General features: G+C 34.9%; 1 protein-coding gene, 1 long non-coding RNA gene and 1 pseudogene across 3 annotated transcripts; 2 read left to right on the top strand and 1 right to left on the bottom strand.

The window, feature by feature from the left end:
* Positions 1–9392: 9392 nt before the first annotated feature.
* On the bottom strand, positions 9393–16292 carry LOC130738489 (uncharacterized). The gene is made up of 2 exons (XR_009019424.1): positions 15945–16292; positions 9393–11178 (listed from the first exon to the last, which is right to left on the bottom strand). It is a non-coding gene; the product is annotated as an uncharacterized LOC130738489 (long non-coding RNA).
* Positions 9541–14017, top strand: LOC130738488 (cysteine-rich receptor-like protein kinase 25). 2 transcript variants are annotated; one of them, XM_057590475.1, is made up of 8 exons: positions 9541–11146; positions 11468–11617; positions 11709–11830; positions 11897–12107; positions 12244–12481; positions 12583–12736; positions 12865–13165; positions 13576–14017. In XM_057590475.1, exons 1-8 carry the CDS (start codon positions 9541–9543, stop codon positions 13578–13580), a joined length of 2787 nt encoding a protein of 928 aa, XP_057446458.1. In that variant the 3' UTR covers positions 13581–14017. The 2 variants fall into 2 exon arrangements, with proteins under 2 accessions (XP_057446458.1, XP_057446457.1); XM_057590474.1 differs by lacking the exon at positions 13576–14017 and having other exon boundaries at positions 12865–13351.
* A 1321-nt stretch (positions 16293–17613) lies between the features above and the next one.
* Positions 17614–18452, top strand: LOC130735485 (kunitz-type trypsin inhibitor-like 2 protein; annotated as a pseudogene).
* The last annotated feature ends 773 nt before the right edge of the window (positions 18453–19225 follow it).

The following is a 19225-nucleotide window of genomic DNA, read 5'->3' as shown; positions in this document are numbered from 1 at the left end:
ATGCCTCGCTAAACACTACCACGTCACGAGTAACCTCCAGTGACGGGTGACAGAAAAAGAGTAACGCCCGAAGGCAATATGTACAGTCCAAGATAAAGATACTGTGTCCGCAACACTAACTACAAAATCTGAGAGCAAGTTGGCCCAGCGGCCTAAGAGAAGACCCCCTAAATCCAACCAGCTCTCTGTGATCTCCATAGGAAACCACACAAAAGCTACCGGTAGGAAAACTACCCTGTCCCCAAAAACGGATACATGACGGTCAGAGCATCGACACTACTCCTGCACTATCCCTACCCGAGGAGCCCACACTAGCACTCGATCCTACACGCTAGCGCGGTCGTCATCCGAATCTGCATCCAGGACAACTAGGTCGACGTACTCAACACTGCCCTCTCTGTCCACCCTAATGCGCTCCTGCACTGGACTCTCGGGCTCGGGGCCCGGAACGAGATCCGCGACGACAGCAGCAGCAGTAGACGGACTAGACTCCGTCGAAGCCCCACCTACTGGCACCTCCTCAGAGGGGTCCTCATCATCTGAAGGGGATGGTGGCGGTGGAGGTACTCCCAAGCCGGGTCCACAGTGTACTCCTGGAGGCAGGTTGAAGCTCACTATGTGCCTCCTCATCACTCCCTCCGTCAAGCGTCCAAATCGGTCGACACGGTCCTCCATGATCCGACCGGTGTAGGTCGCACGGTGGCCCTCGGGATCGACCACCCATGCACCTGGGTCGTCTTGATCAAGCATCTCGTACCTGGTCCCCCCCGACGGGCTGACCATGGTAAACCAATCCCCCATACTCATCTGACAAATGGCGTAGTCCGCCCAACCACACACAGCAGACGCGAGGGTCAACTCCAAAGAATTATATAATTAATAAAACCAGACATAATTATAGGATAATAAATACTCGCCTCTCAGGCTTATAAGTTTTGGGATAGCTTCCTAGGGTTGCATGTATCACAATGAATATAAAGAGCCATAAAAACAAGTAGCATGCCTCAAAAATAGGATAAACAGTTACCAATCACACTCAGCAACTAAGTCAGCATGTATGTTGCATGAAATGTAATGCTGGGTAACAAAATGCATTCCGGAAGAAGGATGGACATCAACGAGGCCCTAACACCAGCCACGGTGGGTACCTTCCTGCTCGCGTGTCTCTTACACCACACAAAAGTAGTCAGATCAGCAGTGAACCCGTAGGTCTGCCATTCCGTCTGCTACTGAGGACCACCGTAGTGTCCTAAATATGGAAATCCGGGTCTTATGACCATTTTGGAATCCACCGAGGTCCGGTATCACGCCGTGTATTAACCTCAAAATGAGTGCATGAATGCAAGTGATTAGCCAAACAACGTCTCCGACCTCACCCGACACGTCGCCACGTGTTCTAGATAACTTAAAGTCTCTAAAAGAATACCCTAAGGTAAATGTCGATTCTGCGACAAAATACAATTAATCATAAACAAAAGAGTGCAACCACTCACGACAACTCTTCGAGTCATCAATGCTCTCACGAAGTCTCTCGCTTCTGTGGAGTCTCACACATTCACAAAGTCTCACGCTTCAGTGAAGTTTTATGCTTTCACAAGGTCTCACGCCTCAGTGAATTTACACACTTGCACGAAGTCTCACGCTTCAATGAAGTTTCATGCTGTTCACGAGGTCTCACGCCTCAGTGAAGATCCATGCTTTCCACAAGGTCTCACGCCTCAGTGGAGTATCACGCATTCACAAGGTCTCACACCTCCGTGAAGCTTCTCGGCTCATCCCTTGGATGGCTAAACAAACTGCTCCCAGAGCGAATGAGTATCAACATACCCAGAACTCGAAATCTTCTCAACACTTGGATCCGACGACACTTCTCGTTTTCCAAAACTAAACTTCAATCCAGAGCTTGCATCCGAGATTGTTATCTTTATTTAAAGGTTTAGAGGTTGTTTAATATCTTATGAATTTTCTTTATAAAAATAGCTCTTTTTAGTCTTATCGTATTCCCTATGAGTTTCAAAGTTCCCATGAACCCAAGTAATTCCCTGAGAAGGTCTCGATCCATTGGAGCATGACAAGGTCCGAACTCCGTTCGTCCTTTTAAAACTCTCTCAAAATCTCATAAAAATTCGGCATGACCTGCCCGTAAACCTCACTCTTCAGAATCTCAGGTACAAGTGGAATAGCATAAATAAAACAGCTCAGTCAAAAGCATAAACAGCATATTCCAACACATCCTAAGTTAACCATGTAGCACATAGCATGTGAATCATTTAGCACACAATATCATGGCCTCAAGTACTCAACAAGGTCGGCCGAAGCCTCAGAGAACAATTCAGACATTTAGCAATTAAGTGCATAACACATAGATCAAGTCGAACTTGTCGACACCTAGAGCATTATCTAGTAATTCAGAGAGTAGCCCTCACCGGTGGGTCTTCCAGCTTCTTCCTCAAGATGTTCTCCAAACTCTTCTCCTTGATTTCTGGGAATCTCCTCAAACGAACCTTAAGCAAAAATCACAGAAATCAACACCAAGAGTCAGAAACTCAGCAATCAAAGAGTCCTAGGGTTACACAGTACACTACTACCTCCTTGGTACGACAATCTAACGCGTTAAGACAAGTTTTCGAAAAATCGGATTCTCCTCCCCCCTTGATATAGCTCTCGGCCACTTTCCTTAATTGGGAGGGTCGATTTTTCTTCGATCAAACTTGGTTCCTAGGTTAACATAAGCCGTAACTAAGACGGTTCTAGGCTCGGAAAAATTTTCGGATCGAAAACTGATATAGGGGCAGTTTGGTCATTATTTTTAGCTCAGAATTTCAAAATTGGATTTTTGAAAAACAAATTGGATGGGGACGTCCACAACGACGTTTATGACGACAAATCCTACTAGCACTAAGCCAAGTCGATAGATTAAAGCGTAAAGGTTGCGACTTTGCCGAAAAATGGGTATTTAGGGTAGAAATTGATCCCGGCGGCATTTCGTCGACATTTGACAAAATCTAATCCGCAGAACACGCTCAGGAGCATGCAGGGAAGAAGTTTAGACGCTGAAATCAGCTGATTTGAACAGTTTTTCAAAAACCTCAAAATTTTGAACTCAGAAAGTCGCAGGAGAAATGGACAGAAACGACGATTCGAAGGAGAGTATAGATTACCTACCTCGAGGTCTTCGATTAGTGACGATCGGTGAAGCAAACGGGCAAGAAACGACGAAGATCCGGATCTCTCTCTCTCTCTAGGAACTCGCGGTTTTGGGGGTGGGGAAAATGGGTTTTTTTTCTCAAAAAATCTAATTTTCAAGCTATTTATAGGTTTTGGAAAAAACGGAAAAATGATTTTTTTGCGATTCCGATTTTTCCTGCGCGTTCCTCTGCGCATTCTAAGATAGGTTCTGGCGACAGAATTCCAGAACTCAAAATAGGATTCTTGGAATTAAACCGAAAGATCCAAAATCGGCATAAGTCGGTGTAAGTCGGTTTATCCCGAAAAACTACTTTTTGCAGTGATCGTCGGATGAGAAAACTTCCTTCTGAAGAAAGATTAGGAATGATGAGAGAAGTAGGAGAACGCGGGTGGAATCTTCATTTGAGTTTCCGGATAGAAAAAGTCTTCATCGTCTGTCGATCTTAGGTTTTTCGAACTATCAGGGATTCCGTTTCGGCAAACTTCCGAGAATTGGAATTTGACGTTCGTACTTTCCAGGATTTCGCATCGAAATGGTTGTTTAAGGACGGAAAAGAGAAGTTCTAACATTTCTCTGAGGATTTTTGGAATTAGTTTCCATCGTGTCCTAAAGCGTAAATTAACTATTCACTAATACCTTCGACCTAGGATTAAGCGTATGTTAGTTGTGCTATAACTCTTTCGGTTTTTCGATACATTCTTGGACTTTTCCTGAACCTCTTTCCTTCCCAAATTTATCTTAATCAAATAACTCTTTTATTTTATTCGCTTATCCAAAGCGTTAAAACTTGGGCCTTACACTAAATTTCTCTTAGAATTATTAACAGTGCACTTAAATTATTTAAAAATAAATTTTCCATGCAGCAAAAAATTATTCGAAAATGAACCTTTAACATGAAAGTGATTTCAAGTAGAATGTTCTTACCCGTGCACGGTAGATTTTACTCTTATTATTAGGCATGTACCAATACAACGATTCAAAACAAAATTAATATACTAAAATCAATATTTGCAAATGTTTTAGCTGCTATAATAAGAGACTAAAAAAAATGAGCATTCAACAAACCAAAACCACAACGAATATCACACAACCCGCAAAATTTCACACAACTTTTATATATATTTACTCCTAAAATTATTTAAAAAATTATGAAAATATATATATATATATATATATTAATTTTTATTTCAAAGTATTTTCTTTCAAAGTGTGTGACATAATTTTACATTCACATTAGTTAAAATTGTATATACTTATTCATAAAATTATTTAATTTATTTTTATATTTTATTTAACATTAGTTATAATCTTATATTTTTATTAATGTCAGTTTACCAATTTTAAACAATCAATAAAAAAAATATTATTACTGAAATTTATTAGAAAATTAATTCTAATTTTAGGAATTTTCTATTATTAAAAAATAATAGCTTTGAAGTGTGAATTTATTCTAAGAATAAAAAATTTAATGTAGTTGATTGTAAAATGTTCATTCCCGTGCTTTTTCCCGTGCGCTGCACGACGAAGTTTGATATTGTATTAGACACATCAACTAACGGAGTCCTTATAAAGGGAAAAATGAATTTGATAGAAAGTCATGAGATTGAGATAAATTATAAAGCGACATAATGAAGCTCAAAGGATAATTTACATATATTCGTTTAAAGTAGTCATTGTACAATGGATTTAGCTCTTATTATTTAAGCATGTATCAATACAATGATCCATAATAAAACTGGTATACTAAAACCAATATTTGTTAATTTTTTAATTGATAAAATAAAAATACTAAATAAAGATGAGCATTCAACAAAATAAAACCAAAATGAATTTCATATAACCTGCAAAGTTTCGCACAACTTCTATAGAAAATCATTTAAAAATTATGAAAAAACTTAAATCAAGTGAAAATTTATTCTTTTATATGATTTAAAATATTTTATTTTTGTCAACAAAAAAATTAATTTCTTCTTAAAAAGTTTTCATTATCTGCTAAAACCAAATATTTTCAAGTTTGCATGATCTGCTCAAACTATAGGCAGAGGAAACGATAGACAGGTTTAGTTATTTTAAAACATTAAATTAAATTAAATCTTTTAATCAACTCATTTTATAAAATAATTTTCAGGAACAATAAAAATAAGTCTTTTTTTTTTCGAAAGAAATCTAACTCCAATATAAATTTTAAATAACGAATCAACCTTTAATTGGGAACTACTTAAGCTAAATCAATTAAATTAAACCATGTGGGAATTCCAAACGTATACTAATGGATAAGCACCCCCATTGAAATGCATTTATGTATTCGAATATTAAAGGGTAGTGAAAAATTCAATGGAAAAATTCAATAGAGAAGTTATTGGAAACCCAAAAGATATGAGTAAAGATTCAATGGAAAAATTAAATTGTTTGTAAAGAAAAGATACATACTAGGACAATTCGAAATTTTATAATAGCAACAGAATCATATTGTTATGATTTGGAAAAAATAACACAATGTCATATCAAATAGATATGATAAGCTTTGGAAAGAAGTTATAAATTTTTTTTTTTGAAAGTGAAAGAAGTTATAAATTGAAAATAAAGAAAAATAAATATTTTAATTAACGTATAAATAGAAGCAGGAAAAAAAAGAACAATTACTACTCATTTATTTAAAAAAAAAAACAATAAATAATCAAATAACAAAAAACTTAAATTTCATAAAAAAAACTTCTTTAGAAACAAAAAATTGTTATGATTTTCTCCCATTATTGGGGAACTTAAAAAAACATGTCATTGCAAATCATATAATAAATAATGATTTTGTTTTATAAAACATGGCAAAGAGAAATTGAAAATACATAGAAAGAACTTTTTGTTTATTGATTTCAAAAAAAAAAAGATAACCTACATGTTACCGTAAAAATAGGAAAAAATTGAAAGATAGAACGTAGGAAAAATATCAAATAAACAACTTTTTGTAAAAAGTTTATTCAAGAACAGATTTGGAAATATAACTCTAAAACATATCTAATGATTTAAAAAAAAAAAATATATCTAATGAATTTAAAAAAAAAACATATCTAATGAAAATAATACTGATTGACAACTGTAACCATTGCATCAAACAAAAGGATGAACATAATATCAGTTGAAACATTCATTACATCCAGGTACACAGCTCATAGAGCAACTTGAAATAGAAAACAAAGAAAAGAAGAAAAACTAAATCAAGGATCTTAAAAGGGTAACCACGGCTCAAAGAACCAACAAAATACATCAAAAAATAAAAGCAATATCAATAACAATACATTTCCTCCTTGACAATCTTCAACTACTTGCTTGCTAAATCAGTTGCAATGGCTTCAGCGTCAATAGGGATGAGACATTTAGAAGGAGGAGAATCATGATCCTCAGCTTGAAGGGAGTCCTGAGAGTTGCCATTGATTGGGACAACAACTTTCATATATCCATCAACTTCAGCTTCCTTTTCCTGAGTCTGAAAACATTAGGGAAAAAATTTAATAAGTATATAATGTCTAGCAAAAATTAAGTAATTTGAAAACATAAGTAATCATAGGACCTGCTCATTTTCGGATTTTGAGACGAACATCCCTGCTATTTTAATCTGATTAAAAGCAAGAGGGAAAAACACAAAATCTAATTAGTAAAAATAGAACACACAAGAACAACACTTAAAAAAAACTCATCTTTTGTGACATTGTTTCCCAACAAAACAAATATGAAACTAATATACATCAATCCTTATAGGTAGAAACCTATAAGAGATGGAATGAAGGAACTTCTGCAGTAAAAAAAAAAAAAAACACTACAGTAAAGAAATGAGAATGGAAAATAAGAAACGTCAAAATTGAATACCTATAAGAAATCACTCCTGCATATAATTCCACCGCGACGGTTTCGTTGGAAGGGTAGGATGTGTCAATTGTTGAGTCATCATCCACTTTGAAAGCCATTGCAAAATTTCAAACAACAGAGATTAGGAAAAGGAAGACAGGGTGGCAAGAGGACTGATGAGCAGATGAGAACTAATAAGGGTCTTATATAGAATTATCCAGCCAGTGCAACATTTGGACTTCTTCAGGGTTTAAGAAAATGTAAATATAATTTGGGGTTTTTAATAATTGGGCAGTAGGGTCTGTTAGTGGGAATGAACATCGTTTATTGGACAATAAGGGGGGCAGATCCAATTGAAAGAAAAGGAATACAAACAGTCTAGGAAAGAAATTGAAACAGGGGAATAAAGGGAAATCCATTATGTATTTTAGGAATTTGGCAACAGGAACTGGTAGTGGGAATGAACAAATGTTACTGGACAATGAGGGCGGCAAATTAAATTAAATTGAAAAAATAAGAACACAAACCGTCTGGGAGTATTATTGAAACAATGGGGTAGAGGGAAATAAATAGATTGGGGATGAGTGCCGCATGTTTAAATCAAATGGAGGAAAAAGGTTGTTTAAATCGATTGGAAATTGGGAGAAATTAAAGGGGAAGGTTGATGGGAGAGAGAAAACAGAGAAGGAGAAATTGTGCAGTTAGAGAATGAAAAAGGAGAAGCAACGAATTTAATGGGAAGGATCATGAGAGAGAGAAATCAGAGGAGAAGAAATTGAATTCAAATGCTACATAAAGGGATCTATTTGATTTTTTTTTTATGAAAAATCTAAATGAATTCGGTTACTACATAAAGAGTTATATTTTGTAACAAAAAAAATGAATTATATTTGATTTTTTTGTGAAAAAATGAATTCGGTTACTACCTATTATTATTTTATTTGAAAAAAGTTATATTAAAAGGAGATCACATATGATGAAAGTTAAATTTTTTGAATTCGGTTGTTATTATATCTCCGTAAGATTTGATTGAAAAAAATGATTTAAAAATTGGGTAATTGAGATGTCTATTTGAAGGGAGAAGAGAAAGGAATTAATGAGGGGAGATAGTGGGAAAAAAAATTGAATTGGGGAAAGGGATGATGGGAATGGAGCTACGTTTAATGCTGAGTGTGTTGTTAGCCTTGGAGATAGAGAAACGTACTGAATGAGGGAGTGGTTTATTTATCATGTGAAAAATAAAGAATACTGAAAGGTTTGGAGAGAAGGAGAAAATCACTTCTTATTGATTTGATTTTTTTTTTTAATTTGAAAAAGTATTTGTTAATCTGAATTTCAATTACTAATTCAAAGTTTCCAAGAAATCTATAACAAACTATTAAGTGTATGATATCTGGAAAGATGATGGAAATTTATTAATAAAAAATAACCTAAATTTATTTAAACCCATAATTTTTAAAGGAAAAAAGATCCAAATATATTATTTTAGGAAACTATATAATATGAATTTATTTATTATCATTCATTATAATTAAAGTACAGATAAATATTTATTAGTAAAAAATAGCCATATGAAAGGCTTCATCGTGAATGGGGAGCAATTAAGAAAAAACAAATAGTGGGATTAAATGTGAAGATAATCACATGCATAAAATAATAGAGGAGGGATAGTGGGAGAGAGAAATGGATAAATGAATGAATAAACACTAACAAAATAATAGGGGAGAGATAGTGGGAGGTTGGGAGGAGAAAAAGAGAAAACGCATTGATGATAGAGGGGATGAAAGAGGTTGTATGGAATAAAATATAATAAAATAATGAGTGGGGGAATAAAATATTACAATTTATTCAGGTTGGGAGAATAAAATATTCCCAAATATTTGAGGAGCTGACACATCAGCTAATCACTTCTTGGAGTGATTCTGTTTTAATATAAGTATTGATGAGATTGTCTAAATGACCCATGATAAAGTTTGGGTTAAATAACCCATCATCCAATCACATTGGAGATAATTGAGTTTGAAATAAATTAATAAATAAAATATAGAAATTCCACCTCACTTATCTTCAATATGATTGGATGATGAGTTATTTAACCCAAACTTTATCATGGGTCATTTAGATAACCCCTAAGGAAATAAATGGATCTAATAAAACAATGGAGCAATCGGACTTGATCTTTCCTACACAGACGAAAAAAACAAGACAGGGGAGCTGGCTCAATGAGAAACAGAAGTATTTCCATACAGTTGATCACATCGTTAATATATTCCCTTTAGTAAAGTTACATTCACACTTTATTTAAAGTGTCCGTAAATGGAGTGGAAAAAGAGATAAAAAGCATTCAATCAACTTTAGCGCGGAAACAAATCGGAAATAACCTAAGATTGCATACAAGAGGAAAGTTTACAACTTATATATGCCAAGGAATGTATATATAAATTTCATGCTGAGCATAATTGGCATCACGTTACAATAGATGCCAAGGAGAGTTTTTAACTAAAATTGCAATGCTCTCTCAAAAACAGTCTAATAACACATCCATGTCTTCCTATAACATTATTTTCTTCTTCATTCTCATTAGCTTCCTCAGTTTTTCAACTACTGAGGCACAAAACACTCCTGTTTTTCAATCTTCAACTTGCTTCAGCAATGATACGACCTCCGACAACAACAGAAGTGGCTTCCAATTGGATCTGAGGAGGAGCCTCCTCGCTTCATTGTCGTCAAAGGCCACTGAGAAAACACAATTCTTCAACACCACTGTCACTAGTACAACAGACCCCTCTGACTCCATCTATGGCTTGTTCATGTGCAGGGGTGACATCGCCTCTCAACTTTGTCAGCAATGCGTGGTAAATGCAACACAGCGACTATCCTCAGAGTGTTCCTTGTCCAAAGAAGCTGTGATTTGGTATGACGAGTGTATGGTTCGCTACTCCAATCGCTCTTTCTTCTCCACCATGGAAACAGTGCCGGCAGTTTATTTGTCAAGCTTCCCTAATATCCCAGAACCCGATCCTGATACCGGTATGAGTTTCCTGTTTGACACCATGAATTCAACTTCAGATAAAGCTTGCCGCAGGAAGACAAAGTTTGCCACAAGGGCAGTAGATATCCCAGGCCAGCCGTTGCAGACCGTTTACTTTCTAGCACAGTGCACACCAGACTTGTCACCCAGTGATTGCAGAACATGTCTAAGTGGGGCGATAGGAGAACTTCCTATCTGTTGTGATAGAAAGCAGGGAGCGAGAGTTCTATTTCCTAGCTGTAACATTAGGTACGAATTGTTCCCTTTCTATCGCAATGCCATTTTACCACCAAAAGATGGCGGCGGCGGCGGCTCGTATAGTAGGTCAGAGAAACCAAGATTTGAGAATAACATTAGGAATGAATTTTTGTTCCCTATCTATGTTCGCAGCTTATGCACAAGTGACCAATCCTCCCCTGATTTATCTTTCCAAAACGACACCAAGACCCTTCTCTCTCATTTTTCTTCCAACGCCACCAGATATGACGGCCTGAAAAATTATTATGGTGATGTGAACGGCAAGGTATATGGCCTCTTCATGTGCCGGGGCGATGTTCCCACTGACCTGTGCGGACAATGCATCATAAACGCAACACATCAAATATCCTCAGAGTGTCAATCATCCAAAGAGGCTATAATATGGTACAGGCAATGCATGCTTAGATATTCCAACCAGAATTTCCTTTCCAAAATGGAGACAAGTCCTACATATTCTGAGCTGAACATCACTAAAGCTTCCAACCAAATTAGCGAGTTCGGTTATCAATTATCAAATAACTTAAATCGACTCGCAAAAACCACAGGGTACAGTGATGGAAGATATAAAGTGGAATCACAGAATTTGAGTGATGTACAATCTCTATATACTCTTGGCCAGTGCACACCAGATTTGTCCAGTGTAGATTGCACGAATTGTCTGCAAGATTTGATTGGAAAATCAATTTTCTGGCGTTATTTGGGAAGTGGAGGGGGAAGAGTTATGTATCCCAGCTGCAATATGAGGTTTGAATTGTCCCAATTTTACAGAATTGAAGGTCCCAAAGCTCAACCACCCAATTCACCTCTGAGTCCATCAGGATCTACAGGTAAGTCCTGACTCTACTCAAGAAGCATGTACCTATTCACAATTTACAGAGTTTTACAATGCTATAAAAAAGAAGAGAGAGGGCTAGATGAGAAAAGAAAACATAGTAGGTATTAATGTGATAGTAAATGAGATCAACATAAATTAAGGTAAAATTTTTGGATAAGTTAAGCAAATTAAGAGTTTTTTAATTCAACATGACCACAACTATCCCCTCGTTTATACCTCCAAAGAAACATGAACCAAAATCAAGTTTTTATCATCATATTGACTTTACCATTAGTGTTCCATGTCAATGAGATGTGTTAATTGTTTTGTGCAGGAAAACAAAGTGGCCGACAACGAACAATTATTTTAGTTGCTGTGCTTGTGCCTTCAATTTTAATTATTTTAGTGATGCTCTTTTCCTTTTGTTACTATGTGCAAAAGAGAAACGCACGAAAGAGACATCTGACCATTCTCAGAGAAAATTGTAAGCACTATTGAAATGAACTTTTAAATTTGTGCTTCCTAAGATTTTAAGAAGTTTGACGACTCTGTTTAACTATTCAATTTTTATTTAGTTGGTAATGAAAGTGCAACTGTAGAGCCATTACAATTCGATTTTGTCGTAATTCAAGCAGCAACTAACAACTTTTCTGAGGACAATTACATTGGCAAAGGCGGATTTGGAAAGGTTTATAAGGTGAGAAAATACGATAAATTTATTTTTATACTTGTTTAACCCAATTAATATTTAATATAATTTCAGGGTATTCTTCATAATGGACAACAAATAGCAGTGAAGCGACTTTCAGAAAGTTCTAACCAAGGTGTTGATGAGTTTAAGAACGAAGTGTTATTGATAGCGAAACTTCAACACAAAAATCTTGTGGCATTCGTTGGCTTTTGTCTTGAGGAACAAGAGAAAATACTCATTTACGAATATGTGCCAAACAAGAGCCTTGATTACTTTTTATTTGGTTTGGCACACTTCCCCTTAAGCTTTTTACTCAATCCATTTTGAGTGCCATGCATAATTTATATATGTTTTTTAAAGAACTTGATTTAACTCGGTTAATTGATTGGAAGACATGTTTCGATTAAATAATTTTGTAGATTCTCAAGTTGAACATCCATTAAGTTGGGATGAACGTTATAATATTATTGGAGGGATTGCTCGAGGAATTGTTTATTTACATGAGCATTCGAGGCTTAAAGTCATACACCGTGATCTGAAACCCAGCAATGTTTTGTTAGATGAAAATATGATTCCAAAAATTTCAGATTTTGGTTTGGCTAGAATTGTTGAAATAAATCAAGACCAAGAGAATACAAATAGGATTGTTGGAACATAGTAAGTTTCAGGCACTCATCTCTATCTTTCCCTTTCTAACTTCTTCACTAGTTATATTTTAATTAACTGATCTGACATTCAATTTGTCCTTTGTTTTGTAGTGGCTATATGTCTCCAGAATATGCAATGCTTGGGGAATTTTCAGATAAATCAGATGTTTTCAGTTTTGGAATCATGATTTTAGAGATTGTTACAGGGAAAAAGAAACTAAGTTCTTATGAACCACATCCTATTGCAAATGGTCTCTTGAGTTATGTGAGTATAATGGCAATCAATAGTTTTCATGTATCATTCATTTTAGGCCATATATTTATTGTACACTCAGATTAATTTGCAAGTGTGAAGTTAATAGTTCTAATATTTTATTTGATAAATTGTTACAGGTATGGAGAGAATGGAAGGATCAAACACCTTTAAGTGTATTGGACCAAAATATCAAAGAAAATTACTCTCAAACTGAAGTCATGAAATGCATTCAAATTGGTCTATTATGTGCTCAACATAACCCTGATGCTAGACCTACAATGGTAGAAGTTGTTTCATATCTTGGCAGTTATTCAGCTAATATGCCAACTCCACTAGAACCTACAGTTTTCTTACGCACTAGGATGGAACCGACAGCATTTCCAGAAGGATCAAGTTCTAAACAATCTGAGAGTGATTCCATCAATGAAATGTCTATAAGTAATTTTCTTCCCCGTTAGTAATTGGTTGATTTTCGTTTGAAGTATGGTTCTTGAGAAAAACTCAAGTGGTATGTATTTTGTATAAATGAATTAAGGCAAATAATACTTGTCATTTATAGCTTATATGAGGTTGGTTTGTAAGGAACTGGAGTTTTCTTTATATACTTTCATCTTATTAGGTCAACACAGTCTTACAGAGTTAGTATAGATAAACATAGATATAACTTCAGTTTATCCAAACTATATATTGCGTCATTTTAGTATTTCACTCAACTTGCTGGTGAAACTTATTATGAATCAACTCTGACATACTGATTTTATTAAAGAAACATTGCACAATAATTTTCTTAGAGTTAATTATATTTTTAATCCTATAAAATCTAACATGAGCCTTAAAAATCATTTCAGGTTGAAAACAAGTGTATTTTAGAATTGCATTTTATATTCTGAGATCCAGCTGCTCATTATAGCACATTTGTTGATGCCTCTTGCTTCTATTCTTCGTTGAGCAAGTATCTCTTCTCGATGCTCTGTTTTTCTATACTCTTCTTGAAGTTGAGACACGTCTCAAGTCTAATGGATTCGAGCAATCTTGGCTTATAGAAGAGCTTGCAGACGGTCTTATTAATAGCAGTGAAATGTTACATCTTCCTTGGCATCCTTGTTGATATATCATATATATTAGAAAAGTGATGTTTAGTTAGTTAGCTTTCTATTTCTAGTTGTAATTGGTTGCTGATATATAGGTAGCCGTTAGTTTGTTTCACTGACTAAGAAGCAATGTAATCACTTCATGTATATAATCCGTTGTGCTACAATTCAATAAACTGAGAATCATTTTTAGCTAGCATCTTAACATGGTATCACATGAAATTCTCTTCTGCATTTCTTCTCCTAATCCTAAAATTCTCCAAAATTTTCTGCCAATGGCAGCCAATCCTTCTGATCCCCCAGTGGTGACAATGATTGTTTCTCCGGTAACTACTCATTTTTTCTCCCAAATCAGGACCTCTCAAGCATTTACTATATTCATCCCAATGAGACTCCTTCTCTCATTCTTGTTTCCCCTGTTCTTGATGGCTCCAACTACCATAGCTGGGTTCGAGCTACAACCATGGCTTTCAGATGAAGAACAAGTTTGAGTTTATAGGTGGTTCTACACATTCTCAAACTGTTCAAGATCCATTATTTTCTGCATCAAAACAATGCAACACATTGGTCCTTTCTTGGACCAATCATTCTATTTCTCATGACATTTCCACAAGAATTATTTGGATCAATAATGCTTCGGGTGTTTGGCAATATCTCGAGGGTTGTTTTTGACAAGGTGACTTTGTTAGAATTTCTCAACTTCATTCCTAAATCTATTCTCTGAAGCAGTCCAATCTATCTGTTACTGCTTATTTCACAAAGCTGAAGATTCTTCTAGATGAGTTATAAAAGTATCCCCCGTTCCTGTATGTTCTACTGGTTACTGCAATGTGTCCAAGAACATTCAGAAATATCGCGACAATGATCACGTACAAATATCCTCCTGGTTTCACTCCAAGCACACCTAATCAAGTACGCAACTTGCAAAAGTCTCTCTATGTTCTCAAGGAAAACAATGGAATTTCAAGCTGACTTCTTCTCTTATGTCTATGGATATTACCAATCAAAATCTGATTACTCTCTCTTTATTAAGTCTGCTAATTCTCACATTACCATCCTTTTAGTAATTGCTGATGATATAGTATTGGTAGGAGATGACTTAAAAGAAATTGCATCTGTTAAGAAGGTTGTGAATCATCTTTTCAAAATGAAAGATCCTGGTCCTCTTCGATTTTTTCTTGGACTAGAGGTTTCCCAATCCAAATCAAGTATTATTCTGAATCAGAGGAAATATGCTTGAGTTGCTTGATAATGCTAGCCTTTTTGGGATGCAAACCTATTTCCACTCTCAAGCTTCTTGCTAGCAAGTTATCTACGGATCAAGGTTCTACTTATTCTGATCCTAAGGCCCATAGAAGACTTATCGGGCGATTGATCTCTCTTACCAACACTGGGCCTGATTTGTCCTGTGCGGTAAATACCTTAAGTCAATTATTAGCCAATCCAATGCATCACATCCTCAAATATATTAAAGGGTGTCCAGGAAAAGGTTTGTTCTTCACTGTTAGTTTGGATCTTTAGCTTAAAGCCTTCAGTGACTCAGGTTGGGCTGCTTGTGTTGATTCTTGAAAATCAGTAACTGGCTATATTGAAGTCTAAGAAGCAAAATACTATCTCTAGATCTTCCTCTGAAGCTGAGTATTGGGCTCTAGCTACTACAACGTGTGAATTGCAATGGTTGTCTTATCTCCTCTCTAATCTTCACTTGCCTTGTCCAAAATCCATTGCTTTGTATTGTCATAACCTTTATCTATTCGGACTACTCAGAATCCTACTTTTCATGAGCTGACCAAGCATATAGAAATCGACTGCCATATCATTTTAAACAAAGTATAGACTGGTTTCATTTGTTTACTTCCTATCCCCTCTGTTGCATAGTTAGCAGATATTAGGACTAAAGCTTTAAGTCTCACTCCTTTAGCCTTTCCATTTCTGGTTGTTAGTTGTTATACAAATTAGTTTGTTAGAACTGACTAAGAAGCAAACTAATCAGTTCATGACTTCATGTATATAAGCCATTGTGCTAAAATTCAATAAACTGAGAATCAACAACAACAACGATAATATAGAAATAATTGAAAATTAATCAGTATCAGATTATTAAAAACAAAGCTAAAGCAACATACCTCTGCATCTAGGTCACATCTGCTACTTCAATAAATTCTCATAAGAATCAAACAGACAGAAACAAATTTCTGCAAATGCGAGATTAGTTGAGCAGAATAACAGGAGAGAGAGTTGCGCGATTTACCTGAAAATGAAGCCACAAAATGGGAGCGAAGTGTGGGCAAAATTGAAAATGCAAGGAAGATTGGAAAAATTAAAAGGAAATGCAGTCAGAATAATGCAAACGAGAAGGAAGAAATGGATATGGATTATGGACCTATCAAACTTTGTCCGCTGGGTTTGGTTTGTTTTCAGAGAGAAAGAAAAAATTCTCAAAATTGAACCGAACCAAATCAATGATGAATAAATGGTTCCAAACATTTGCATGGCAGGAAAAATGTAAGAAACTTAAAGAAAAAGTTTAAAATTTCAGCAAATTTTTACCACAATCAATTCACACGTCACTTAAATATTTTATAAACAATTCCATAAGGACCATAATATACTGGTGATTAAACTTATTTCTTTTATTAATAGTTACATATGATTAGTTTCAAAATCTTCAAACCGTGAACCGAAACAATCATCCCTAATTTGACACGGTTTGGTTTCGTTTGGATCGGAACAGTGAAAAAATTTAAACCAATTTAATTGGTTTCGTTTTTTTTGGTTTATCGATTTTGTCGGCTCGATCCACTCTGATGAACACCCTTAGTGCAACATACCGTTTGTACTTACTTTCCTAATTTCCTTATGTTCAATTTATAAATATTACAATTTATGACTTTTATCACTTGGCTAAACACTCTACAAGAAGTTAGTAAGACTCAAATTGGCGAGCAGTACCTCCTGATCTACCTCCTATCATCAGAAAATATGACCCATTGAAGACTTAATGAACTTGGATCATCTCTTCAATTGTGAAGAAAGATATATGTGCGTGATCTTTTTTAACATGGTTTAGAAGAGAATATCTCCGAGAAATAAAAGATTGACATTAATTATTACAAATCAAGAATAATTTAAGAAGAAGCTGCCAATGGCCAGGAAAGTAGCTGAAGTCTGAAGACAAATCTGAAAAAGATAAAATTAGGTCCTGCCTTAACTTATAGCAGCAAATAGAGACCAATTAAGTCATACTCCCTTATCTGGTAGCTTGTTCACCTGTGTGTCTATTCTAATTAAGATATGCTTCACTTCATTTTCAATGGAGTTAACAAATTAACCTTCCATCATGAATTTAAAAACTACACGGCAGCAAATTTTCAATAAATTAGCAACCATTTGGGCGGCTCCCTCCTATTTACAACTTGGATCAAATAACTGAGAATTCAATTCTGCACACCAACTTTGTTATTCTCTACCCTATGCTTTGCATATATGCTACATCATTATTTTTTTATGATATCCACACTAATTTACAACTATTTTTTTTACTATCGCATTTATACTTGAAAGCTTATATAACAATATTGTTTTATATCAATTGGGTCGTCATATGGTAGTTCAACACTTCGTTCATTAAGTAAGAGATTAAGACCTAATTTTCAACTCTTGTAAATGGAAAAAGTTCATTGACCAGCCCCTACTGCTTCTTGCACTGACCGTTACACCCGTTGTGTAATTGGTTAACTAGAAAATGCGAACTCTACATGTTGATTAGTCTTATAGGTTATAGCATTATTGATTTCTTATGTAAATCCACCTCACAACAAACACTATAAATAGAGGTTATGAGCCCCTAAACAAATAGACAGAACCATGAAGCCTACAACATCACTCGCCCTTTGTTTCCTCCTCATTGCCTTGACCACTAACCTTCCATTAGCCTTCTCACAAGATGTTGAACAAGTAAAGGACTCAAATGGAAACCCCATTTTCCCTGGAGGCAGATTCTACATCTTACCATCTATCTTTGGTGCAGCAGGTGGTGGAGTAAGGCTTGGCCAAACAGGGAACTCAACATGCCCAGTAACTATTCTGCAAGACTGTTCTGAAGTTGAGAATGGGTTGCCAGTGAAATTCACCATACCAGGAATAAGCCCTGGAATCATCTTCACAAACATATAACATCACTGGATATTTCATTTCAAGAGGATAAACCTGATTGTGCAGGATCCTCCAAGTGGGTAGTGGTTGGCGGCGACGATTTCCCTAAATCATATGTGGGTATTTGTGGTGTTGAAGACCACCCTGGAAAAGATATCGTGTGTGGAAAGTTTAAGATTGAGAAATATGGTGATTTTGGGTACAAGCTTGCGTTTTGTCCCAATTTCACTGCTCCACCTGGTGCTTGTTTTGATATTGGAAGGCATGATGAAGAGAATGGAAGGCGACTGGTTCCTGCCGATGGTGATCCCTATAATGTTGTGTTCGTTGATGCTGATCCCAGTGGAAGCTCCATTGTTTGAATAAAATATTTCTTACATGTTATTGTAGAATAATAAATCTTGTAATAATAGTTCTTCTTGTGAATGTAACTTTTTCTTTTGAAAGATAGAAATTATCTTAAAAGATAAAATTGTTGACACGAATCATATGAATAATTTTATATTATTATTTTTAACACATTCTTTTTAATCATCCAATAAGAGAAATTTTGAAAAAATAACACTCAATTTTTTTCTTTTATATTATTTTTACTCATTTTTTCTACTACCTATTTTTTCTTCATTTTTTGTCATATAGGCTGTTATCTTAATAATATATAAAGCCTATCCACCAAAGTGGGTCACATTGTTACTTAATATCCACATGTTTTCATTCTATTGGTTGTTGCTATTGAATTTCCAAATGGCATATTCTGATTGGTCCACATTGATTAATTTTCATTGATCGAATTTAATGAGTCAATAAATCAATAAATAAAAAATTTACTACATCATTCACCATAAATATTGACATTCAAAGTTATTTATAATCATATTCAATACATTAATATTTTTGTGTAGTCCAAAAGTTTCCAAAAAAAATGTAAAATATTATTAACTCAAAATAAAAGTTTTTATTCTAAAGCTAGAAAGTTTTTTTTTTAGTTTTTTTAACACTTCGAGCATAATTCTCTTATATGTTTCAAACATAATAATACTTTTAAAAACTAAAAAAAGTAAGGATTTTTTTTTTTGAACTAAAAAAAAGTAAGGATTAATTTAACTAAGTATTATTTACACCCACTCCAAAATTTTGAAAAACATATTGTAGAATATTATTAACTCATTAAATTGAATTCGAATTTGAATAATTAATAGGTGATAAATAGCCATTTTCTTATTAATAAGTTATAAATAGCATGTTTTAATAT

This window comes from Lotus japonicus, chromosome 2 (genome assembly GCF_012489685.1).
Source record: "Lotus japonicus ecotype B-129 chromosome 2, LjGifu_v1.2".
NCBI classification, from domain to species: domain Eukaryota; kingdom Viridiplantae; phylum Streptophyta; class Magnoliopsida; order Fabales; family Fabaceae; genus Lotus; species Lotus japonicus.
Note: the sequence above shows the minus strand (reverse complement) of the source record. Positions and strands in the feature narration are given on the sequence as shown.